Source organism: Odontomachus brunneus, unplaced genomic scaffold (genome assembly GCF_010583005.1).
Source record: "Odontomachus brunneus isolate Ranch 3 - 2012 unplaced genomic scaffold, Obru_v1 Obru_scaffold_031, whole genome shotgun sequence".
NCBI classification, from domain to species: Eukaryota; Metazoa; Arthropoda; class Insecta; order Hymenoptera; family Formicidae; genus Odontomachus; species Odontomachus brunneus.
This window is the reverse complement of record NW_022639481.1, coordinates 2,531,350-2,555,048: the sequence shown is the minus strand read 5'-3', so window position 1 is coordinate 2,555,048 and position 23,699 is coordinate 2,531,350. Positions and strand designations below refer to the sequence as shown.

The window sequence follows — 23,699 nt, the reverse complement described above, 5'->3', positions numbered from 1 at the left end:
TAAAAAAAATGTCACACTTTTAAATATGGTGTGCCAAGTTCACACAAGTGTAACGGTCGGCTCGTGCCTAAACAGCGCTTGGGGCTCGTGCGGCCGGATCATGTAAACACGCGTGTGTGAACACGTGCTCGAGCGTTACACCATCACACACTCTCAGCCGTCGAAGCGAACGCATTGGGAGTTGTCGCGTTATTTTCTAGATAATTCCGCGCCGATTTTTAATACCGCGTTTTGACTCCGCGACAATTAAGACAATAATTAAGACACCTCAAGACGCGTACTCTTCACGCAAGCAGGTGTTGCGGGCTTTACCGCGACAGGTAATTACCGCGTTTCTTTTTTACTTGTCAGATAGAGAAACGTTGCGATCGAGTTCCTCAATGCCGATCAAATATTATTATCATCTATTTAATATTCGAGTATTAATTACTTCTTTATTTGATTGTTATTTAATTTTTTCGGTTATTATTTAAGTATTTCTATTACGCATAGGAAAGTTACTCGGGCGTTACGACAATTTCTTTATCTCGTCTTTAATCAGTTATTATCGCCGTTGTCCAGTTATTGTTATTCATTGTTAACGATAATAACGAAATAATGATGATCAAATAATCAGTAATAACAATATCTGGATAATAGCTCTAACAAAATAAACTCTAGACTCCACAAAGGCTAGATAAACTAACCGTCGTAACGGCTGCTCGGGCTGTTGACTGAGTGGTGCTGAGTGTGGGAGGGGGGATCGCGGCCAGGCCGCGTCACGCCATAACGCTATCAGCCGTCGAGGCGAGCGCATCGCGGGAGCTGCCGCGATATTTTCTAAATTATTTCGCGCCGATTTTTGATACCACATTTTGACCTCGCCACAATTAAGGCAATAATTAACACAATTTGAGACGCATATTTATCACGCGAGCGGATGTTGTGGGCTTTACCGCAGCGGGTAATTATCGCGTTTCATTTACTTTTTTACTTATGATAGGCAAGCGGAAGCGTTGTACTGAATGACGAATCTGTTATCGAATCTATTATTGTGTTAATCATTGCAGGTAACGAGCGGAGGACGAACAGTGCAGAAACGTTTGAGTACGAAGTATTGCGACGCGTATCATCTCGTTGGAGTAATGGCCAGACTTTTGCATCAAACCAGGTATATAATTAGTAATATCTTGCTTTTCTCTTCTTACGCAAAGTGTGTATGTGTGAGAAAGAGTGAATGAGTGATTGAATGAGTGAGTGAGTGAGTGAGGGAGTAAGTAAGAGAGTGAGAGAGATGAAGTTTTATCACTTTATAACTGTACTCGAATTTGGATATAAACGTATTACAGTGTCGTGTCACTGCTTTCTCATATTGTTTCTGCTTTTTGAATAATTATTTCCTCTATGTAGAATCACTCGCGGCGAATGTTCCTTAATTAGTATATTAATAAAAAAGATATCGTACATGAAAAATAGTTCGGCGTAAGGATACTTAGACGCGGCGTGGCGCGGCGCGGTACGGCGTATGAATACATTAGACGCGGAGCGACGGTTGTGTTACGTTTCTATGGTAGTCATTTCGCCATTTTAATTTCGAATGTCGTACGTTCGAAGAAGAGACAAATGACGGGTGATAGTCGCGCGATGCTTTGCGTATTCGCAGTCGAGGTACGTAATCATGCGTGTAATGAACAAGCGTGAGTGTTATACTGGATGACGAATCTGTCATCAAATCTATTACCGTATTAATCGTTGCAGGTAATGAACGGAGAGTCAGTAGTGCTGAATCGTCGAGCACAACGTTCGAATACGAAGTACTATGTGACGTATATCATCTCGTTGGAGTAATGACCCGACTTTTACGTCAAATCAGGTATATGATTAGTAATTTCTTGTTTTACTCTTTTCTCTTTTAAACAGAGCGTGTGTGTGTGGGTGTGTGCGCCTAACTGTACGTAATAAGGTCATTAATACTTTATAACTGCACGCATTCGAGCTTGAATATGAACATATCACAGTGTCGTTGTTTTCTGTTTTTCTCACGTCGGGTTTTCATTTACTTGCATAATTATTTCCTTCATGAGCAATATAAAATCATTCGCTGAATGTTTCCCAATTAATATTTTAATAATAAAAGCACTGTATATGTGTGTGTGTGTATGTGTGTATGAAAAATGGTATATATAAAATCAGTATAGAAATATCTTTTAGGCGCACCGTATCGTATGAACACATACATTCGGCGTAGCAGTCGCGTTATGTTTCTACTGTTATTTCGTGGTTGTAATTTCGAATGTTTCGCGGAAGTTAAAAAGTTGTGTAATAAATGACGGACGCTTAATGCGTAATACTTTATGTGCTCGTAGCCGAAGCGTGTAATCATGTGTGTAATAAGCAAGCTAGAATACTATATTAGCCAAAGAATATGACATACCTTGTTAATTATTGTAGATTACAAACAAGGATGGGTACTACTCAAGCATCGAATGCAACACGTTCAACTACGAAGTGCGACACGCATCACTCTCGTTGGAGCATTGGCCAAACTTCTTCATCAATTTGGGTATGTTGTTAGTAAGTTCTTGCTTTGCTCTCTTATGCAGAATGGTGAAGTTAGGTTATATTATTAGTATTTTACAATTGCACACGTTCGTTTTTTGTAGATTAATCTATCACAGTGTCACGTCACAGTTTTCGCGTATCACTCACGGTTTTTTGAGTAATTATTTTCTTTATAAATAACACAGTATTTTATTTGCCAAACGTTGTTCAATTAATATTTTAATAACGAAGTTAAACCACAAGTGTGAAAATGGTACAGGACATTTCCGTTCTGATTAACACGCGAATGTACTTTGGTCGTATTACTACTATAGATTATTCCTTTCTCTCGCGACTCGCACAAAAACAATATTAACTCACTACACTGCTACGATAAACGAAACACAACAAGAAAAGAATTTGAAGGATTCCATCGCGAAAGAGGAGTTACACGTTGCTCGTTCGCCGCATTTTAACCGATCACCACGCACAAATCTTTTTAATCGGCGATAAATAGATGACACCGACGCGTACGGGAAGGCGTGAAAAGAAATCTCTATTTATTTTATGTTGCTACATTGACTCATTCGCGAGTTATAACTGTTTAAAGTCGCGGCATCGACAAGCTGACTCGCCTAAGCAGGATCACGCGTAACAATGACGACAGTATAGCCTGAGCGACCGTGTTTGTCTCTCTCTCTCTCTCTCTCTCTTCTTTTCACTCAGCAAAGTCGCGGAGGGGGGGGGGTCAGGCTCTTACGCTGTCACGCGCAAGCTTCCGCTCTGGAATGCGGCTGTTTACGCGCCTGACCTACCCTACAGCGATCGCAGTTACTCTGCCTCGTCGCGCCGATAAAGAACGATCGAAAACGCGGATCAATACAGACATCGATTTTTCCACTCGCGGACGTCGTAACGACATGAAACAAAGAGCTTCGGAAAGGGAAGATCACTGCGCTTCTGATGGGCATAGTAGCGTTCCTCTGCAAAATGGACATCAATCAGTACAGTTATGTAAGTCCGAAAAATTGACGTTCACGTTAGACTGAGTATCAATCTGTGTTAGAAACCAATGGGAAACTTTAGCTTGGATTTGTAATGTGAGCCGTCAATTTTCTGTTTTTAACAGGTATAAAATACGCGTGAATAGGAAAATTATAATAATGGGTAACATCTGTTAACATATTTCGAATGCATGATTTTTTCCACAAAATTATGCAAATAGATTACTAAAATTTCAGATGTATGAATTTAAGTACGACAGTACAATCAAATTTAGGTAATTGTATGCAAGTAGAGCGTATAAAATTGAATAAAAATGTCCTGTACCATATTATACATATAGTACGACAATTTGAGCAAGATCTTGAAAGAAATTAGATACTAAAGAATTTAAGAATTTAATTTAATTTTTTCTATTTCATAAAATATTGTTTAATATTTCTCAACAGATAACAATATATTAACATTTATAAAGCTTTTAACGCACATCCTTGCACATTTTACATGAATTTATGGTTTTACGTATTTACCAACATTTTATATACTTTATTTAACACACACCTATCAATTAATGATAAGTAAATTATCCAATATCAAATCAATCAATACTTTATCGGTAACAGATTAGTAAAGGTAAGAATTACACTTGGCTAAAAATATATACAGCTAACTTATTTCTTAGTTATCGGTTAGAAATATAAATTCATAAAATAGGAAAGTTGGTTCATAAGTTATGAAAAGATGAAAGTTTGGTAAATTACATACTCATGCGAGGATTAAGCGCCTAAAAGTCGTTTAACAAAATATCCGGGAAAAGCATATACCCCGCACGCTACTAGCATTACAAGTAGGACACATATGAAGCAGCACACTATTCGCCATTTATAATAGCGACAAACAATAAAGCAAAATGCTCTCCACGGATTGCGAAACCAAGAGAAAGAGGTATCAGGTCGCCTGTAAACATATGCGTAATAATAATTAATAATTGGGAGTATATTTAAATATGTAAAGAGAGCAATGCTTGTTGCTCGATTTTTAAATAATCATATCGCGTTTTCTCGTATACAAAAGACCAATAAATGCAAAATTACCCAGCAGCACAAAATCTCCAGAGGATGTTTTGGAAACGTCTTTAGAAGGGATATCTTGTGGAGATCTATGTTGTTTGGGTAGTTTTGATAAATAGCCGAATATTTATTTCTCTTTCGAGATGAAAGATATATTGCTAAAGAATATAATATCAGATTTTTTATACTTCTTTTTAATATAAAAATAATATAATTTTATCTTTATTATAGAATCCTCTCATATGACTTGAAGAAGATTTTCTTAAAACTAAATAGAAAATATTCTAAACATAATATTCTTAAAGTTAGAAGATTTTCGTCTTTTATTTGTAGCACAAGTCTTGTTCTTTACAGAAATTTCTTTTAGTAAGAGGGCATTCTCTTGAAGTAAACATGTCCCTCTTGGTTCAAAAGAGAAAAAATATTAGAGTAATATGTAGTAGATTTCAATTGATAGTTCACTTTAATAGAATTCTTTTTGGTGTTAAAGTATTTTTCGTTTAGTTTTAAAGAAAACCTTTTGAAGCTATATGTAAGAGGATATCCATTAAGAATAAGATTATACTTTTTTGGGTAAAACAATGGCGTCTAATTAAAAGTGATAATATTTTATTTTATTGAAAATCACGATATAGAAATAAACTAGCAAAAGAAAAAATTATGGAAATAAAAGTAATGTCTAAAGAACATATTATTAGATTTATAATTAATTGGAAAATGAGTAAGAGATTTGATGAACCTTGGAGGTGGAAGATTTTGAGGTGGATCTCTGCCTCTGCCTGCTGGTCGATTGTCTGCATCTTCTGCTCGTAAAACAGATATTTCCAGCTCGATTTTACCCTATATTAAGCGGGATTATTAAACAAAACAAATTCTTTTTGTTTCTAAATTTTTTTCAAAATTTCTTAAGAATTTATATGTGATTTTTCCCAAAATAATATAATTTATCAATAAAATTTGAGTAGGCTTCTCGATATTACAAGTAAATATCTATGTGGATTATTATATAGTTGCCAGAGAATTTTTTTCAAGTAGCTTACCGCTTGAATATACTTTCTGGCATTAATGCTGCGCGCGAAAGGCCACCAAGCTCTAGTTCGTGTAATTTTGAACAGATTCACTGTAGGTAATTGCGGTTCGAGCAATTTCAGTGTACACTTTTTGGGAACCGAACTACCCCGCGGCATTCTCGACAGGTTCAATGTCAATTCTCCTATAATATGTTGATTTATATCTAAGACAGTGTATGTGAGAAACATATTTTGCACAAATCTCATAGTAATTAATTATAAATCTGGTAATACATACTTTAGACTTATTTTTAGAATATAATTTCCTTACAATACAATTTCCTGTTTATAGTCAGGATTTGCAATCTTCAAGTTATATTAAGGGAAATAAATACCAATCTTGAAGATATCAAATTTCTTTAATGAACGAATCGATAGCATATATTTTCATTACCTAGAAAATCGTCCGACGAAAAATGATCGCTATCCCAGACTTGTAGGCGAAGTTTGCAAGGTAACTTCTCCTCCGTTTCATTTTTGGCAAATACCGACATTTTCCTACGGACTATCATGGCGTTCTCGCCCTTCGAATACGTGACGCGAAACACGAATCTCCAATTGAAATTACCCTCGCCGTTCAACGAATTATAGTGGATGTCGGTTTTCTGATAGTCCTCGTACAGGATCCATCTACGCAATTATTTCGAGCAAATTGCAAACCGCTTTTCTAATCCGATTGGGAATATTTGATTATCGGGAGAATCGATCAACCGAAACTCGTCGATGAAATCGTGTAGTTTATTGTGCTAGAATTAAGAACGATTATTCCGAAAAATTGACAGAGAATCAAATTAGCATCAGAAACATTGCGAGATCAAATAATTTTAAATAATCGACTTTCCTCGATATCAGATTACAGTCAATAGGAAGAAATAAATTGCTTTTCAACCAAACGGAAAGAATTAGTGCGGATATGTGACTTGCTGTAGCGTTTTAACTCTCACCCATGCAAATATATTTTTGTCATTTTATTGTGAAAAAGTGTTCTTGATTTGCCGTGTAATCGTGTAAAAAGCTCGTTCTTTCATATTCGTGATGACATACCCTTTGACGTAAATGTCAGAACACTTTTCGCCAGTAAGAAATTGACTCTCGACCAGAGGCACGTCCTCGGTATTCCATATAATCACGCGAATCTCATATTCCTCCGGTGTCTGAGGAGTGATATCGACTGCCGGTTTTGGCGGCAATTGTCCGATTCGAAACATGTCGATCCACAACTCCAGTTTGCCCTGCAATGTCATTCATACTAGGTTAACACTGTCGCGTTGCGGTTACGTTCACAGAAAGACTTCGTGATATGCAATTTAATGGTTCTTTCCCTACTTTCGCAAGATATGACGGATCACATACACACACACATACGTACATACACACATACACACACATAGCCATACACAGTTAATCGTACGAACGAGTAAACGAGAAAACGTAAACAAGAGAATATCTCTTTTATTACAGAGTAAGCTTGGCTTCGAACGTAAGCATGCTGGCACGGTTTAATGAGAGATCTAACGTAGAGCAACAGTGTCGTTGAGGAAACTATTTCATTACCGTTAATACGATACTTAATGTTTGATAACGCGAATTCGAATTTTACGACGCGAATAAATACTTGAGATCACGAGTACGTCGTTCCGTCATGATTTATTCGAGTCGAGAATCAGAGAGAAGCGTAGCTTGTCGAGCGCAGTAATGTAATTAGGATATATGGCTTTCCTTCCGCGGGAAAAACAGCGTTCGTATGACGATCACGTTTCCCGTGGGACGAGGTTACTTTTCATAGCATAGGGTCGCGCATGTTATGTTACCTGTTCGAGGCCGGGCCTCTTGGCGTTGAAAAGCGGTCGTCTCTCAACGTGCTCCGGCACCAATGCGCATCCACAGATGGGAAAATCTTGCCAGCGATGAAGCACGTTCAGAGCCATGCATTCTTTTCTGTCTGGCGGCGTGCATCGATCATTCGGAATAAATACGTTTACGTGTTACTTTATCGAGAACATGATAGAGCCACGAAAAGTTCACTCGTTGCCGGCAACAACGGCGCCCACATCAAAGACTCTTTCATTTCGAAAGAGTTTCTCTCGGTGAAAACCCCTTTCGTTTAGCATTCTTTTAACTATTCTCGTGAAAAAAAATTTGAGATAGCAAGAGTGAGAAACGCTATCTATATCTAAAAGCATCAAACTTTGGCAACTTTTTGATCGATTTATCCGTCGAGAAAGGCGTTGATGTATTTGGTAGCTTCTATCCCTAATAGCAGTGTTACATCGCGTAATTCTGGCATTACATACCGACTTCGTCTTCGTCTAATTCGATCACGGTTTGAAAGGGGAAAGTTTGTTTGCCGATCCTAACTTCGTGCTCGCGGTATTCCGGCGACGGCAGGTTGTTCGTTTTACAAAGAAATTCCAAAATCTGCGTCGGCCTCTCGCGATCCCGCCAGGAGTTATAACCTACGCTGCTGTAAACGTCTGCGATTCCGCAGTGCGCCCGGTGCCGACTGTAAAATCGATTCTCGATGTCAATTCGCGTCTCGCCCACCAAATCGTCGGCTGTCGTCACGTCGTAGTCCCACACTTGGATCACCAGCATGTAATCTCGCGGGAAACTCGCTTCGATCTCGAACATGCTGCCGGACAATAGAGCGATTGCTCAGGGATGCTCGCGATAATTTATCTTGTCTTCACTTAGAATTCAGTTTTTGTTATTCTTAACTCGAAAATTTTGCGGGGAAAGAATTAGTTTCGAACCAGCCACGGAATTTGGGATTTCAAAAGTATTACGATAATTTTGCATGTTTGCTCATTTTAAATAATAGTGTCATATTTCATTGTTAAATCTCTCGAGTGTTCCTTACTGACAAGTAAACTTACCCAAAAGGTACACTCCGATTTCTTTCTAATTTGGCACAAATGTGGAAGTTTTAGAAGTTTTAATGTAGAAGTATAGGCGTTTTTGGTTTGCTAATTATGAAATGTGTAAAATTATTTGTATAAATAATAAAATGTGTAAACAAAACATGTAAAAAGTTGAAAAAAATTATTTATACAGATAATTTCTCGGTTTGGCCGACATTCGAATTATTTTTGACTAATTTACCACAGGTTTTAAATATTTTGGTTGGAATCTCGGCTAAAGAAACTTAGAATGGTTCGTGTCTCAGCTATGCCGATTTTGTTAAAATTATTTAACTATATCTTGTATTTAATTTTCTTATGCATTTTTGTTGTACTTATTGATGATAGGAGTGAGAACATTAAAAAGCTATAAATTGCCCGTGAAACTTAGTGAGTCAAAATAAAAAAATATGACCTAAATATTTTTTGTACTTCTATATTTGTGCCAAATTAGAAAGAAATCGGAGTGTAACTTTTGGATAGGTCTACTTGTGAGAGAAGAACTAAGGAATTATCTGTTACGTTTTTTTAAGGAAAAATAAAACGGCTTATTTAATGAAGTAATATTCTTTTCAGCAAAGTAACATTTTTATGCTTATCGCTGCCGTGGTCGTCTACAGACTAGCTAAAAAGTAGGATCGTAGCTTTGAAAGCTGCAAAAAGTCGATACGCATGGATGCACAGATTGATATCGATAAAACATATTTTCCGATAACGTTCAGAGGGCGAAGCTACGCTTCGAGGCGCCTTGGAAAAGAGCGGCTTTTTGTAGACCTTACCGGCCGAACGTGGGGTTCAATTGATTGGCTATATAATTCTTCCTGTCGCTTATAGAATTTTTTCCCAACTTCACGCAGAGGTACGGGTCAGATTTACCGGTGAGGGGATCCTTAGGTTGTAAGTTGATGCCTGTGCGGGAAGCGAATTTACTGTCGGCCTCGATATCGAAGACGTGCTTTGTTTATCGAGAAGTATAGGATGCGCCATAAAAACGAATGAAATGGAAGCGAATGATTTTTTGTTTGCCGTTTTGGGATTTGGAAACAATCAGTGTTTTATAAATAGCATATAATGTTTCATAAGAATTGCGCTCGTCCTAGTCGACAATTTCGATTTTCGATAGATTCGTTTTTGTTGAATAATCGTTTCCGAATTATTTTTCGTTCCGCGCTTTTTTAGTTTTCAGAATTTCTTTTTCATCATTTTTTCTCGAGAACACTAAAATTGTCAACAAGTCGCGAGGGATATTTTCGAGAGTTAATTTCTCCCTTAGTTACGCATGATACTCGAACTTTTTTGCATATGACTGACCCTTTACAACGTAGAGTCTAACGAGGAGCTTAACAGACTCTTGAGGTGGATAATCGTTACACAGGCCATTAGCCGCGTCTCTCCCGCTTTTCGTTTTGCATGGAAGGTTGTCAGGGTGCGGCCATCGGTATACAGAAATGTGTCCCTGTAAAAATAATTAAAATGTTAAATCAACTCGCGAATCAAATAGTGTATTCGTGTAGTCGAAACTTTTTTCAATTTACGTAATTTTACACTTTATATTCGTCACATTGCATTGAAAGCATTTAATTAATCTATATTGAGAAAATTTAAGTAAAATACTTCAAAAAATAAAAATAGTTTTTGCTAATTTTATATATAAATCAGTTGCTTTAAAGTATATAATTTTCTTATATTAATTGACCTTAAATTTGCCAGCGTAATTATCTTTGGCTTGATCGAGATCCTCGCACTTCCTTCCCCGCCATAATTCAAAAGTCTTAAAACGGTCTTGAAATCCATCGAATTGCGGCTGCATCTCTAATTCCATGGAATAGATCTGATTTCAGTGTCTAAGCTCTCAAGTTCGTACAAGTGCATTAAAGTGTACCTTGAACGTCGCCACGGGTTTACGATGAAATGCTGTCGTGATTCCCAACTCTCTATTTCTCTCTTCCTACAGATCGAACGCGTGCTAATTTACATTTATCGGGTGTTTCGCCCGATTGACTTTAGTCGAAATTTTAGTTCTACGTGGTTATCATCAGAATCGGTTCATTTAGCAGCAACGTGACTTAAATAATGTTGGAAAATAAAACTTTCAAACAAAATTCTAAAAAGTTAACGATATGAAGATTTAGAGATGAATGGGAATTCAGAAATTCTAAGAATTTAATTATGTTTGCAATGCATATATAGAAATCTCTCTCTATATATATATATATATATATATATAGCAACAAAAACATACAGTATCTAATAATATAAAAAGTTTGTCTATTAATCAGGCTATTAAATTAATATTAAAGAAGTAAGAATTTAAAAATTCAAAAAATTAATAACTGCATTAGTATGACCAGACTTAATAAATTCTCAAATGATGAAGTACAATTTAGAAAATTTGTAATAGCAGCTGTTTACTTGAACCGATTGAACACACAATTGCGTTTTGCATACCTGAAGAGAAGCGAAATATTTACTCCACCAATCGAGAGTCTCGTCATCACTATCCCTCTGTATTTCTACTTTCTTCCTCTTGGTAAGGAAATCGAATTTCAATATCCACTTTATCATTGCACGTAATCTTTTCAATTTGGAATGAATGTCTGTTCCAGCCATTCTCTTATATGCGATTAGACCTTTCCTCTCCTCTTTCGAAGAACTATAATCTGTCGGTAAGGGCACTGCCCACGAAGATGAAGTAGAAGTGATATTAATGATTTCAATTTTGAATTGTGATAGAAATATCATTTATAAATATCGTTTAAACGGTTACATAGAAAATGTGCTTACACATTGCTGTCGGCTGTTGTTTCGCTGCCTGAAATTTCTGTAGAAATTTCGACTCGTATATCTGCTCGTTATAATCCTCCTCGGTTATTAATTGCACCAGGAACACGCGAATACTAGGGATAGTACAGGCCCCTGCATACTTGAAGCAGCCGAATCCGCGGGATTCGTAAGCCTTTATAGTGATGCTCGGGTAGTAAATGTCGAGCTCTGCCATTTCCTTGGTGAATAGTGTGTTCTAAAGTGCTTCCATTTTCTTGCAATTAGTAGTAGCGCGCGATCATACGTTTTTACAGAATGCCAATTTCTAGTGTACAATTATTCTGTAATTACCAGCTCGATCATAATGTGTGGTTCTTGAAAGTTGCTGAATTTCGCGGCGTCCTCAATTACTGTCGACTTCACGTGGACCCCGGTGCACTCTACTATAATTCTCGGCCTCAGTACTGGCATATAGTTTATCTTCCTCATGTCGCGGACACCCCAAAAGACCACCTCCAGCCTGTGGTTCGCCATTTTCGGTCTGATGTCCGGCGGGATGCTGTAAATCCTATCCTTCGTTGACATGTTCATCGGAATATCCACATTCTCCTCGCTTTCAGTCTGTGTACATATTTTTATCGGACATCGCATTGAGTTATGATAGTTCTCTTCTTTCTTCTTTTTAAATCGAGTAAAGATTCAATCTGGCATTTTGCATATATGAAAAAGTAAGAGAGAGATGATGGCGCCGAGATAATGTACATAATATTATGTATGAGAAAAGAATGGAGCTTATACTTCTTTTCTCGATATATTGCCCACAGGAAAGAAGATGGATAACTTACTTCTATCAGCTCGAAAGCGGCGAGTACGGAACCGGTGCAATCATTTTGCGATTGAAATTTGTGCCATTCCAATTTCGGTGGAAAATCGGGCGGCGAGTATGTTTCCGTTTCGAGCTTCACTAATGGCATCGCGATGCATCTGCCGCAAAATTCCTTCGTGGTCTGTGTTATATTAATACGTATTTTTCATCGCGCACTTTATTTTCAATATTACTAAAAAAATTGGACAAGTTCATTGTTTTGCTTACGTATAAATCCTGATCGTAAACCTGCAAAACAACTTCAGGTGGTAGCGATTTAATGTACTCCTTAGTACCGTGCAAGATAATCGGAGGAAAAATCAACGTCTGGTCCCAAAACGGATGTAAACTTTGTTTTATTGTCTGTACGCGCATAAAATTATATTCAATATTTATTATAATATTCTAGTAACACATACAATACACACTAACGCGCGCATACACATATTCTTTTTTATGGATACTTTATTCTTTTATAGAATTTATGATTTCAATATCTATCATATCATTTATATTTCAACTTTAAATCACATACATACGTGCTTTTACATTTTTAATTTTATACAAATTTTTTTCATGTATATAATCGACAAAATTATTGATATAAGTAAATATTATGTGAGATAGATTGAAATATTTTAAAATGTTTTAATGTTATTGTTAAATTTTTAAATATATTTTATTAGTCCATTTTCACTATTGGCCAGCGAAATAGATTTTTTCAGAATGACGCACCGCCATGAAACGAGCTTTCACTTAAATGCAACGTTCGACGTTCGACGTGTAACATTAATCATACTCGCGTTGCATCGGTCGGCATCCTTGTGCATTCGTGGAAGTGAAATGTCATAGAGAAGTGCTCTACATTGTAGAGAAATTTCGCGGTGATCGTGATAACCATTGTTATTGCGTGCATGCACATAGCATGACCAACATGCGAAATAGATTATCGCAGTAGCATCTGCGAGATGGCAGACGAGTTATATTCCGCTCGAAATTTTGTAAACTAAGTATTCGCGAACGAGGAGGGTAAACTTTGCACGTCACGCGCGATCATGTTCCATTAAAATCTCGCATAACTCACTTGCGTGGTAGCCGTGTATCCTCGAAACGCAACGCGGATAAACGGATCCAGCAGGCCGAAAGTGTCCGCCCCGGGGTTAAAGCGGCCTTGGAATATGTGAGCTCGCAACTGGAACGTCTATAACGTATACAACGATCGTATCGCATTATCATGATTTCGTTCTCACACACGTGCTGATTTCTAGCTTAGCATCCTTATCTACATCAAGTTATTATTTTTCCTTCTCTCTCTCTCTCTCTCTCTCTCTCTCTCTCTCTCTCTTTCTCTCTCTTTCTCGTTCCTTCTTTCTTTCTTTTTCGTTTTGCTAAGTCATGTTTCGCTCGTGACACCGTAACGCTTTTACGAAGATCGTTTCTACCGTTTTCTCACCGAGGACTGATTGTACTCGAGGTACTTCGGGAAGGTATCGACGTTTCTTCCGTGATCGACCTCGTATCCCGGTGGAATCGCGCTCCAACAGGCGGTGACGTATTTCGCGTTGCCCAGCCAGAGGAAGGTCTCGATTTTGCAGGCGCTATATTCGACAGGTTCAGTTTCGTCGTCCGGATTTCTGGGGAAGAGGTTGATTAGCCGGCCGCGCTTATCGACCATTTCGACAGTTTCTTCGGAGTAGATAATCTGCCGCGCGGGTAATCGCGAGTAAGCAACTCGTTTCGAGCCAGCAATCATCCAGACGAAGACGTCTGGCAGACTGTGCTGAGGCTAATTGAACGCAAGATTAAATAGGATATCATTTAAGATCATGAGGTTTGCGGTAAGTTCGACAAAATGTTTAGCCATTTGTCGTGCATTTCGATATTTTGGCAGAGAGCCAAAATTTTGTAACTTTTTTTTTTTTTTTCAAATTGTCGACTCACCTCTTCGCACAAGTCTCTTAGTTTCCTTAAGTACTGATACGCGTGGACCATCGCGATTCTCATGTAATTGTTATTAGGTAGTTCACCGTTTCTCTTGATCCTTTTGAGTATGTCCTCGATATTTCTGCGACAGAAATTCGCACGATGGCGGTCGAGTTTAGTGGTTGCACGTTCGTTGTACTTGTCGCTACCAAGTATTTGCAGATAGCGCGCGCAGTGAGCTTTCAACGCATGAATCGTCTCGTTGTAGATCGCGAAGGTCTCAGAATACTCTATGGCTATAAGAGTTTCTAGTTTCTCCAGCCTTGTCTCCTACAAACAGATAAAAATAATTTCCGCGGTAAAATTCGCAGAATTGTTCGGCGTATTTAGATTGCAACAAATTCGAATTAGAATCGTACAAGCTTCATTATCTAATATCAATTAACTCAATAATTTTCCATTCTCTTCAATACTCAATAAAATAGTGTGGGGACTATATCTTTAACAATTAAATATCTTTCTAAAACAACGTTCATTTGCTACTGATAACGAAATAACACATTTTTACAACTGTTAAATCATAAATGATAATTACAACTAACCAGGAAATCGGCGATATATCGAAGATTATTGCTGTTATACATCCGATATTCCAAATTTGGCCACCAGGATTTCACATACAAACAGGGTTTCCTGGAGCCCAAAGGCAAGTAATTATACTTGCCATCCAGGGTGCCTGTAGCTCGCGGGACTGATTGACTTACGAAGTTCGGCTGTTTTTCCCACAATTCGTTTCCTGCCGAAGACGAAAATAGAGAAAAACTGATGTTGTCATCGCGCATTTAATATTGAATGTGACTCTCGTTTTGTGTTGATAGCAAAAGTGTATTTTTTGCATCAAACATATACAGAATGGCTGTTAACAACAGTGACAAATTTTTGGAGATGTGTTAGACGTGAAGAAGATTGCCGTCGTCTCCGATATTTCGAAGTGTCTGTTTTGTCGAAAAGAAACCTTGCGGAACACGAATTTCCTTTTTCGTAATACTCCTTCCTCTACCACATCTGGGAATTTGTTCAGTTATGGGGAAGCGTTCTATAGAGACTGATATTGATACGATCGATAACGTTACGCGCGTTTCCAGAATTAAAATAACAAAAGGAGGCAAAAACAAGAGGGGTATTAGATATTTTTAGAACAGAGTGTGCTAAAACTTTCTCGTTTCCTTTTCCATCTATTCGCACAGTGACCGCATTTAGTATTAAAATAGCTTCTATATAGAAGCAACGATATAACCGACGAAAATAAAAGCCTATAGAGCACCTGATTGGTCGTCGTTATTGTCCTCGGCACACTGGCTATGCGGGAATTGCTGATTGCCCGCGTTTCCCACACTCAACTCGAAACTGATCGATTTCGATCCGAATCGAGAACGGTCGATCATACACACGTCATACAATACGCCGACCAGGAGATATTCCTCGGTTGACCAGAAGTTTTTCTAGATTTCACAATCTTTTGTAATGAGTCAAATCTACTTTAGATTATAATATCATTAAATTTAATCACTTAATATCGTAATAAGATTTCAAATCTTCTTGACTCAATTTTGATACTTTTTAATTCAGTTTGATAAACTTCTGTAATAAATATTTGAAATGGGCATTCATTACATTATCTTGCTTTTTTGAGATAATTGTTAAACTTATTACGATTACTTAAAATATTACATACGGTTACTAAAGAGCAACGAACTTATTTCACTACAGTAGAAATCGAGACTTTTCACGCATGAATAAGATAACAATCACGAAAATAGAATTTAAAAATCGAATCACTTCGATAATGGGAAATGCTGGAACTGTTTCGACTCCGATTCCGGGGGATGCGTCCGGGTCATTCATTTCAGTTTTCAACGACACAAGCACCCTTCCACGATACAAAGGCAAAGCCGTCAAGCATTTGCCCGAGCAGCCGTTCTTTTCCACCGACCCGGATCCGTAAAAGTGGATGAAAGACGGTCCGTAAGTCGGAAGAAATCCTGTTGAAAAGCCAAATGTTTCCTGCTACCTTTTGCAATTTCCCACGTCGCACGTCGCGCTTTTACGTTATTACTTTAATATAAACATTTGAATTTAGCCTGGATTAAATTTTAAAAGTACAATAATTTACTTTAAACTTATACAAACTTATGTATAAAAAACTTATCTATATGAAAGTTATCTATATAAACTTATCTATATAAAAGTTTGTCATAATGAAATTTGTCTCAAATTCATCGTAAAAATAATTTTTCGAAATGTCGTAAGACGATGTATGACAAATAAAAATGTCATAAAGTATTCAAAATCGTTTTTGACAAGTTTATTTAATCTGGAAGCAGATATCGATTTTCTGAAAAATAAAGTGTCCCAGGACACTTTGTATATTTCGTAAGGAATGACTTGACAATTTTACCGTACTCCTCGGAATTTGAAATCTTCGCCGTATCCAAGGTATGAACTGCCACGACGCAAGTTCGAAAGCTGTCGATACGGTGTTTTATAGCAATTCGCACACGGTGGCAAAACGCGGGAAACATTTCCTTGAAAATGATACCCTCGTGGAATTTCGGGGAGTAGGTTTGCCACTCTTCACTTGTCGTCCCCTAGGAACGTAACATTTTATAATCATCTCCTCTCTTCCACTGTACAGGATACTCCAAAATTACTGTATTTTCGATACCCTTTGTAAGAACGCGTATAAATCTATGTGAATTGTTATGGCAAATTGAAGATCTTGGACCGCGAGGTCCATTATTTCGAATTTTCGTGAATTAATGAGAACCAATATAACGAGAATTTACCCTATTCGCGTTGCGTTAACATGCCGGGGGAGGAGAGGGCGATCATAAATTTTAAAGGTTGATTACCACGCTTTATTTGTATCAAATATAGGTAATGTTTGGGTTTCCCCTTCCAGCTTTTAATGTACGTTGAATAACTATTTCGCTCTAATTAATTAAGTAAATTATTTTTTATTTCAGATCTGGCAAGCTACACGACAACGTCACGAGTTCCATGGATGCAGTATCGGCAAACATAACGCAGTATTGACAATATCGGTGAGTCATAGATACGTGTTAAGGTGATGGGTTAATAGATGAAAGTTCACTGTGGATGTTTAAGCAATCCCCTTGAAATTAATGCGATTTATTTTACTTGTAAATGCTTCGTATGTTGACTATCTTGCACAGACACTACGAGAACATTAATCGATTTCGCGTTTCGATTTCCGGGCTTCGTTTTGCAATTCTTTCCACGCGATTCGCGAGGTGCGAGTGCGTCTCCGAACTGACAAAATTTATTACACCGCGAATATATTTCCAAAGTGCCGGAACTGCGATGGATATACATTAAATGAATTTTCCCATATCTCAATTTCGTTCTGTGTTAAATAAATTAGTAGGTTCAGTTTCGTGATAAATCAAAACTTTGGAATCGTGGACGACTCGTCGATTCCGTCGATACATTCGTAGAACGCCGTTAAGTCGTGAATATTAATCGCGTCGTGAGTGGTACGGTGAGGTGGAAAATGCAATCGACGTGGAACCACGAATTTGCGAATGTAGAACGACACGGTTGAGGTTGAGGCGACTAGTTTCGTTCTGGACATCGTGGTGAATTTCAACGCGAGCTAGCGAGTGGCCATCAAATGGTATGCAGTGCATACTTAATTACAAATCGCATTGATTTCCGAGGCAAAGAGTAAGGGCAGTTATTTAGCTAATTTGATATCTGTATTGATAGTGTGTAATATTCCTAATAGCGCACATATTCCCTTAATAAAAGTAAAACATTGTTTGAAACAGAGATGTAGATATCGCAATATTGAAATTATAAGCGATTAAAGTTGACCAGTGATACAGCGTAGATACGTTAATTCCGGTACGAAATTAAATAAATTACTATGAACTTTCATCTCCGTATTGGATTAAAAATTGGTTGAATAACGTACTTTCATTCCGGCAAATGATATTTGCACGTAAGGATTAATGTTTTCGAAATCGCTTTTGATACATAAGCTGCTCATGTCTGGTAATCCGTCAGCACGGTAAACGACAAAAATGTATCGTGCGCGCTGCCTGAAAGGCAGACTTTCACCTCCGACAGGTAACAGCAGATTCCTACGTTTATTCATTCGTTACATATGTTTAATTCGCGTAGGAGATCGTTTTGATAATTGACTTAAATGATGGGATATTGGACAAGTCAATTAATACAAATTGTAAATATGCATATTAGTATACAAGTAATATTTCACTAATATCGCAAAATGATTACCCTTCGATGTCATCTTCACCCTCTGTTTCGGGATGCACTTTAACTTTCTCACCTCTCACGTTCACCGTGATGTTGCATTTGACGTAACCTTTCGGGCCTGCCGTCGGGTCTTTTGGGTCTGTTAGCACGGCCCATTTATGATAATACTGTCGGTCTGTAAATGATAATAACATCTATAAAATACTGTTTCGAGAAATCAAATATATGTCAATTTCCTTCAATTTAAAAAGTGATAAAAAGTGATTTCTACAATAGCCTAAGATCCTTTATGCAATATCAAGTTTATTCTCATAATTAATCAAAATTTATGATATCGTTTTTATCATTTTGTTGAACGAGTTGCTTATTATACCTTACGGGAATCTGAACTATCGCCTTCTTTCGTTCATAAATTACAAGTCTCGTACCTTTAAAAACATATCGGTTTCTTTATATTCGTTTATTTTCTTTTTAATTCTTTTCTCTCTGACCTGGCTGTTCCCATACCGTTGCGACTTCAAAGGAGATGCTTCCGTGAAACTTTCGTTGTCGAAGAAAGTTCCGCAAGTACACCGCTATCATGATTCTCGTGCCGAGCAAAGCGTCCAGGCTGCATGTGAAATCGAATACGAAGTACTGCATATTATATAAAAATTATTATATAAAGACATACGTAAATTTGAAATTTCGCGAATAAAATATATTGATTAAATTATCTCAATATTAAGAAAAATTAAATGTTTAGGTTTTTCCGAGATTAAAAGTATAAAGAAATTGTCAATATATGAAATTTTGAGAGTAATTTTCGTAACATAAAAATATTCTGATTTATTCTAAGGAATCCATAAAATATCCAAAATTTCAATAACTTGTAATTTTGTTATGTACACGATCATATAAAAAATTAAATCATCCACGACAATATCAAAGCTGAAACATTTAATTAGTTTATCTTGTATTGACTGCACATCAATTTCAAGATTCAAAGAATCTAAGAATTTAAAAAGTCTAGTTAATAAAAAGAATTCAAAGATTCGACCTTTCACAAAAGACCGTTCACGTAAAATGATTTGCGAGTTCCGCCCGTTATAACTTTCCGATCATATTACTTTCACATTGATCGAGACATAGTCCCAACAAACTAGCCAACTTCACCTCGTTGTAGATAGGATTATCGGTCCTTTCGCGTACCATTGTCCTCCTCTTACGATTCCCGACTTTAACGACGACCAGTGGGTTCGCGTTTTGTGGCAAGTGCCTCGCTTCGAGTATAGTTACGCAAACTTGGTAAATGGAGAACTTCGGCCTGAATTTCTTGAAAGGCATCGTTGCCACAAAATCGATCGCTGATATTGGCCACACGCCAGGTGTTATTTGCATTTGTTTAACATGCCATTTGTTTGTTTCACGACGTACTCGAAACTACGAACGCGACGTCTCGGAATTTATGCGCCGCAGATACAAAAGCGACCAAGACACACCGATACAGGTGGTATACCCAGGGTGCTTGATAAAATTGCTTCACCCTGACAAAATTTTCCATTTCTTTATTACATTCTACAAAGTACTTTTATATTTCCTTTAAAGTATCTTTTATGGCGCGTAGAATATTTTTTCTGTATTTGATATCAAGTGTTTTTAGACGCATCAGTGTAAAAAATATATTGTTGTATTTATATTAGAATAACAATAATAATAATCCTCCGTCTTTAAAACATTTCCGTATATATTATTTGTAATTATTACGTTCCAAAATTTTAATCATGAGTTCATAGCTTTTTTCGTAAAGTATTTAGAAAACAGATAACTTATCAACAAATTTACTTTTACTCACAATCGATTATATCATGTTTTTTCTTATCCATGTTTTCTCTTACACGTTTATCTCGCGTGAAAATATCAGTCGAGGATATATCGTAAAGACAGTCACTGAAATACGCGATATCCGTTTTTCCTTTCTTACCTACTGCTGGTTTCTTACTCAACGTGACAATTTCATCATGTAGTTCGATTTCTCCCCCAAAGGTGCTTCAATGAATCATTTACCACTGAGAAATTCACAGAAATCAAATGTAATAAAAATTTAACAAAAAATTGCCTATTTTTAATTCGAAAGAATTTAATAAATAAATTTATTTGCGATAGTAAAATTCACGATATAATTATTTTCAATAAGCATTCTCTTAATATAGGAGAATCAATATTTTTTGTATATTACTTACCAATTTTATTTTTACATATCAGAAATATTTGTAAATTTTCTAATTTAAAAATTTTTTGTGATAAAACATTGTAGTGGCATATAAAATTAATTTATTACCTTCTCATTTCTTCGGCATAAAAGTGGCGTAGTCTGAAAATTATTTACGACAAATTACTGACTGTGACGTTGGATTTATTGAAACATCCTTTTGAGTAGGAGTCAAACTACGTGTGACATGTATTATGCTGTAACGATTTTTCTATAATTGGAAACTGCGTGTATTCGAATAATAACTTCCACCCCGACTTCGTGTCATTTCCATCGAAGGCCATCCTGTCAGACACAAGTGTGTGCTTCACACGTCAATTTTGTGTCAGTGCGTGTAAATACAAGCTTTACTCGACGAAGTACTTATCTATTCCGCTGCTGACAGTAATCACAATACAGTAACCCTAAAATATTCATGCGTAATGAAACTATAAACATGACCATATTGCGTAGTTTTTTTATAACTAGAAAAGTACATTTTTTGGCACTATTATGAAATTAATAGCTTCTTTAATTTAATAATTTCACCTGCCAATTTAATTCTTTAATTCCTTTTAACTGTATAATAATATTCGCTTTAATTGTTTAATTTTATTTTCTAATTATTTTCTAATTTTCTAATTATATAAAGTTTTTTCTTCTATCATTTCTATTTATAAGATATGTGTGTTATCTCATTATTGCTTATTCTTCATAATGCCGATTGGCGTCAATCTCGACGTAAATATCTTGTTAATTTTGAGGATTGCCGCGAATAACTGTCATCGTGGAAAAATTATATATTTCGACGGTTTGAACGTCAACGCGCGCGCGCGGGGAGAATTTGATTAAATATTTAAAATTTAAGAACATATAATGCTAATATTACAATACAGAAAATATAAAATTGAATAAGTAACGTAACGGTGTTCTCGAGGTGTAGCCCAAGCATGTCCCGCCGCGGCGCCGGTTGAAAGTCACGTGATCCCGGAAACAATACCATGTGTATTTACGAAATCTTCAAACAGTCATAACAATCTCGGACTCACTGGTAGACGGATCGAGAGACGTCGTGCATTATTCTCGACTATCTGAGTCAGTCGAAACGTGCGTGAAACGCGTTACATTATTTCGTACGTGTAATCATTGCGCTATACAATCTGGTAGTAGCAGTGTTCTTGAATTTTTGAGGGTAATTAGGATTTTTTATTTTTATTTGATTTAAAAAAGATATATAATACTGCCTTAAAAATATATAGTTAACTTAAGCTTGATACATTGATGTTTATTTATATGATTAACCAAAAAACTTGCTTTTTGTTTCAGATTTAACGATGATTGTGACCAAACGGTGGACGCAGATGCTGTATCGGAGGATCCGGTTCGGACTAAGCAAGGTTGGCTTGAAGGTAAGCATACAGATTCCTTCGATTAGCTCTTTGTGATTAAATGCTGAGCTATTGTTATCGGAATAAAAATTTGTGAACTATGATTACAAATGACGGTCAACAAACTATTTGCGTGTACATATTCTTTAATCTGAACTTTTAAATCTAATCAGCAATGTATTTTTTGTTACAGAACGTGACGTCAACCCTGACTTTCGGCGTTTCGGTGAGTGAGAAAAATGGGTTTTTTGAAAAGTGGTGGGATTTAAGGTGGCGGGTATTTGTAATACTTGTTGAAATTGATGCGATTTACTCGTAGATTTTTACATGTTTGAATTTTTGCACTTACACATTGAAAGAAAAGAAAAACAATTACTCTAAAATTATAGCATTGATGTTATTATCGTAAACGATTTAGATTAGACAGTTATTAGACAATTTTTTTCTGACTACGATTATTTTACACAATTATTTTACACAATTATTTTATACAATTATAGTCATAAATATCACATATTTTTTTCAGTGTGTATACATTGTACGAAAGATAGTATTCAAAACAATTAAGAGATTGTTTTTTTCAAAAATGTTTATAGCAGCTCTAATGAATATTTAAATTTTTAATGATACTTTTTTATGATATATATTTTTAATAAATATTTATTTTTAAATATTTTATTTTTAATAAATATTTAAATATTATAATTATATAACGCTCTTATAGTATTTATAGTACATATACAATCTTGAGTTTTAGTTCTTTTTAGTACTTATATGAATGCGATAGTTCAGTTAATTGCTGTCAATTTATTTTGATCTGTAGAATTATTCAACAGAATTATTCAGTCGGGATGAGATCTCCTAATTGTTTTGAATGTACTGTTACATTGTTTTGATTATACTATTATGTATATGCGCATCAGAATTGCGCCATCACCCGCGGAACGCGTTATTATTTTTAGATTCATATGTAATTATCGTCGCGGACATTAGCTTTTTCAAATTCTCACACGTACATTTGCATTGCTATTACGTTTTGCAGAAAAGAATCTCGTTAAATGAAATTAGTTAAAATTTTATAAAAGTAAATTTTTCGATAGTATCACGAAATAATTTGGTTAGACATTTTCACGATTGATTTCGCGAGCAGTGTGGTCGATTTTAGCTCGCGATTTATTCCACGCGGTTCACGAATCACAAGTTCGAATATGCGAATTTTAATTTGGTCTTTTATTAATTTAATTCGTAGATTTCACTTTGAAATGTATTAATATTATCACGATATCTAGTTTTCAATTTTTTATATTCATTTTTTTCACCGTGATTATATTTTCTATATATGATTTTTCCTTAATTGTTCATTTTTGTTAATTCGTCAATCATTAATTAAAATTCGAAGAACTACTGTGAACGTAAACTTTACAAAAGTACTGCGAAGTAGACTTCGCAGAAATATTGCGGGGCAGAGATATTGCGCGACAAACCTCGCAAAGACATTGCGGGACAGATCTCGCAAAGATATTGCGGGACAGACCTCGCAAAGATTGCGAAGCAAACTTCGCAAAAATATTGCGGAGCTATATTGGGGAGTAATCTTCCCTAACTTGACTCCTCTAATGGCTACTACGGAGTCACGTACGTGAGATCTTCACGCCACCGTCGATTA

The 23,699-nt window shown here is 36.3% G+C and overlaps 2 protein-coding genes across 2 annotated transcripts in view; one reads left to right on the top strand and one right to left on the bottom strand.

Moving 5' to 3' along the window:
* Window positions 1-4,298: 4,298 nt before the first annotated feature.
* Window positions 4,299-19,741, bottom strand: LOC116843315 (otoferlin-like). Its single transcript, XM_032813659.1, is given in 23 exon segments — window positions 4,299-4,479; window positions 5,332-5,432; window positions 5,633-5,805; window positions 6,057-6,292; window positions 6,707-6,894; window positions 7,474-7,604; window positions 7,957-8,396; window positions 9,315-9,471; window positions 9,874-10,018; window positions 11,011-11,237; window positions 11,347-11,563; window positions 11,677-11,946; window positions 12,171-12,332; window positions 12,419-12,553; window positions 13,275-13,391; window positions 13,644-13,976; window positions 14,132-14,443; window positions 14,716-14,909; window positions 15,438-15,615; window positions 18,111-18,279; window positions 18,437-18,590; window positions 18,907-19,051; window positions 19,571-19,741. Coding segments are annotated over 23 exon segments (4,536 nt in total).
* Window positions 19,742-21,685: 1,944 nt separating this feature from the next.
* Window positions 21,686-23,699, top strand: part of LOC116843273 (mitochondrial inner membrane protein OXA1L) — a 155,605-nt gene continuing 153,591 nt past the window's right edge. The window contains exons 1-3 of the mRNA XM_032813564.1: window positions 21,686-21,837; window positions 21,972-22,054; window positions 22,227-22,259. Coding sequence (XP_032669455.1) covers window positions 21,980-22,054; window positions 22,227-22,259 — 108 coding nt within the window. The 5' untranslated portion in view covers window positions 21,686-21,837; window positions 21,972-21,979. The remainder of the gene's footprint in view (window positions 21,838-21,971; window positions 22,055-22,226; window positions 22,260-23,699) is intronic.